The sequence below is a fragment of the Trypanosoma rangeli genome (genome assembly GCF_003719475.1).
Source record: "Trypanosoma rangeli strain AM80 chromosome Unknown Tra_15.4_contig_00922, whole genome shotgun sequence".
NCBI lineage: Eukaryota > Euglenozoa > Kinetoplastea > Trypanosomatida > Trypanosomatidae > Trypanosoma > Trypanosoma rangeli.
Window position 1 is genome coordinate 1 of NW_021706677.1, and position 2,601 is coordinate 2,601.

The 2,601-nt window shown below is 57.5% G+C and overlaps 1 protein-coding gene across 1 annotated transcript, besides 1 other annotated feature; it reads right to left on the minus strand.

The window, feature by feature from the left end:
- Positions 1-19: 19 nt before the first annotated feature.
- Positions 20-781: a mobile genetic element.
- Positions 782-1,021: 240 nt separating this feature from the next.
- Positions 1,022-1,420, minus strand: TraAM80_10368 (uncharacterized protein; the record flags this gene model as incomplete). Its single annotated transcript, XM_029386992.1, has 1 exon — positions 1,022-1,420. The coding sequence occupies one exon, from the start codon at positions 1,418-1,420 to the stop codon at positions 1,022-1,024; it is 399 nt and encodes a 132-aa protein (XP_029233152.1).
- Positions 1,421-2,601: the final 1,181 nt, after the last annotated feature.

Consider the following 2,601-nt stretch of genomic DNA (forward strand, 5'->3'; position numbering starts at 1 on the left):
TATAACCCCAGGGCGGTGTAGAGAAGAAATCGGTATTCTTGCCCCAGCTGGCAAGGAAGCGTCGACACCACCATCTGTTGCGAGTGTTCACGCGCGGTGTGTGTGTTGTGCCACATCCGCTTTGTTGGCTCTGAGCTTCTTCATTTTAAGCTCCTTTTTTGCCGGCGATCGAGCAATCCATTGGGAGTTGCGCGCTAATAGACACCCAGTTGGCGGGCGCCACAGAAAAGGGAGAAATAGAGCTGTGAAAAGGCCGTTCCTCGTGTGGAGTTTTTATCGGTGATGCCAAACCTCCTTGTTTTCTTATCAACAAAGGCGTGGAACTCATCCCGAGAGAGTGGAGAAACGCAGAAACCGGCGCGTAGCGGCGGCTCAGACGGGGGACTTACCCACTTAGTCCATCTTACACGCCCAGATGTTTTCAAAGATTGAGAGGCCAATGCGTAGGCGGAAAACGCGGAGTCGAGGTATATTAGCCACCAGGAGGGTGGCTCCCGGTCAGTCGTGCTTGGAGCTTTGCTGACGGCGCACGTCGTTGTTGCTATTGTTTTTTACCGAGTCCGTTGGCGCAGCTCATATGAGTCCATTGCTTTAGAGAAGTTTGGAGGCACAGTACCAAAGGGCAAACGCCCGTAGCTCACAAAGAGGCAGGCCAGCTGCTTTATGCGATCCGGGGGCGTAGCAGGGGAATTATCCGCAAGGCGGCGGCGCACTGCTTGGGGACCGCCGCATTGAGCAGCAGTGGAGGATCGAGGCCCATGCTGAGGAGCTTCGGAGTGCGAGGTAACACCGCAGGTCTTGCAGCGGCGCGCGGGGAATTAGCCGTCTCCGTTGCGCCCCGCTTTGTGAGCCATGTGGGGCAGCTACACCGCCGCGGTGCGTACACTGTGGCTCGCATGCTGGTGGAGGCGCGGCATCCATACCCAAAGCAGTCTCTTCAGTCAGTATCATGTTCTCAGCAACCTCGCTGACAATGGGGGTGGGGCTGGTGGGTCGGTGCGGCTCTAACTGCTTGGGCGACTTACCAGGTTTCAAGAGTTGGACAATAGCGGCACGCCTCCGCTCGACCAAAATCACACCGGCCGCCAAACCGTGTTGGGTCTAGAGGATAAGCAACCAGATGCCTTTCGCCAAGAGGTGCCCTAGCGCCCCAACACGCACGTCGTCTGGTGCAGGGGTTTTGCCCTACAGTTTGACCCCCAACGCGGCAAGCAGTGGTTTCGGCATGCCAAAGGGAGTGTCTCGAGAAGATGGGGGCGATCCATCGTGGAGTCGGCGGCTGGCTCTTCGTTGCTTTGCGGCCTGGGTGGGGCGTGCGGGGCAACTCCCAGAGACTCTTGCTGCCGGCCTCGTCGTGCAGAAAACCCTTGTTGGTTTGCGAGATGGGTAAAGGGAGGGAGAAATCTGCAATTGAGAGCATTCGCTGCTCGCTGTGCTCTCCTAAAAGTGCGTTGCCCGCCGCCCGTCAGCGCAGATGCGGGGTGTGGTTGGGATGCCGCCTTACGTCCAGATGTGTATTTCCAGGCCAAAGCTTCGCCTGTGGCTGACTCGCGGTTGCGCCTGAAATGTGTAGTGCGCAATGGCTCCCAGAAAAAAAGGATGAACTGATTCCTTGTCCGTTGCGTTTCTGCTTTGCGGTCGGGCGATCGCGAGTTCAGGTGGTAGCGGACCTTGCTCTCGGTGGCAAAATGCGCTCTGCCTCCGTGGGGGCGCGGTCCCAGAACTTGGGGCCATTTTAGTGCACGCCGCGAGGGCAATGCTTAAGAGGGGAAATTCTACGCACCTTTGTGGGGGCCTTAACGCCGGATGCCGACGTTTTGCAATTCTATGCTGGAAGCTGTTGACCCAGGGGTTCCATTTACACTTCCCAGACTGTAGAAAATGCGGTGCAGAGGAGCGCCCCCCACGCCATCAAAGTTGCAGGTTTTGCTTGCGTCGGGTGGGTGGGGTGGGGAGCACTACGTTAGAGCCCCTCGGAGGGAAGCTTAGTTCCACGCCCCATGATAGCCGTAGGTTTTAGCGTCGCGCGCCGCATGGAGATCGCACGAAGAAAGCAAAGTGCCGGCAAGCGGTGGTGTAAATAAGGAACGAAAAAAAAAACCTCACACCAGGAGCCTCTCAGCCCTCTGAAAACAACACCGTTTGTGCCCGTGACTGCCGAGCCAGCCAGCCACAACAAGACCCCCAACCCGCCGCCCCATCATTTCTAGCCCGTCGAGATGGCGCACTGGGGGCGCGACTCGGCGTGGGCGCGTCGGCGGCCAACGAGACACCTTAACTATAATTCTTGTGGTGGGCCGGCGGCCCGCTGCTAGGTGTTTTTGTTCGTTCCCATCCCCCGAAACAGACGGCCCCCGGCGGCTCTCGCTCCCTGCGGGAAGGCCCTGCCACCACCGAAAACAAGTATACAAAATAAATTTCCTTTTCTTTGGCCCTCATCTTTTCGCGGACAAAAAAGCTCTCTATTTTAGCCCGTGAAGAACGTCACGTTTTCGTGGCCCGTCCGGCAGGCGCAGGCCCTTTCCCACCACGCCGCCGACCCGGAGATGGGAAGCCTAAAAAGAAGGAACGACCAAAAAGCCTGTCCCTTTTTTTAAATTT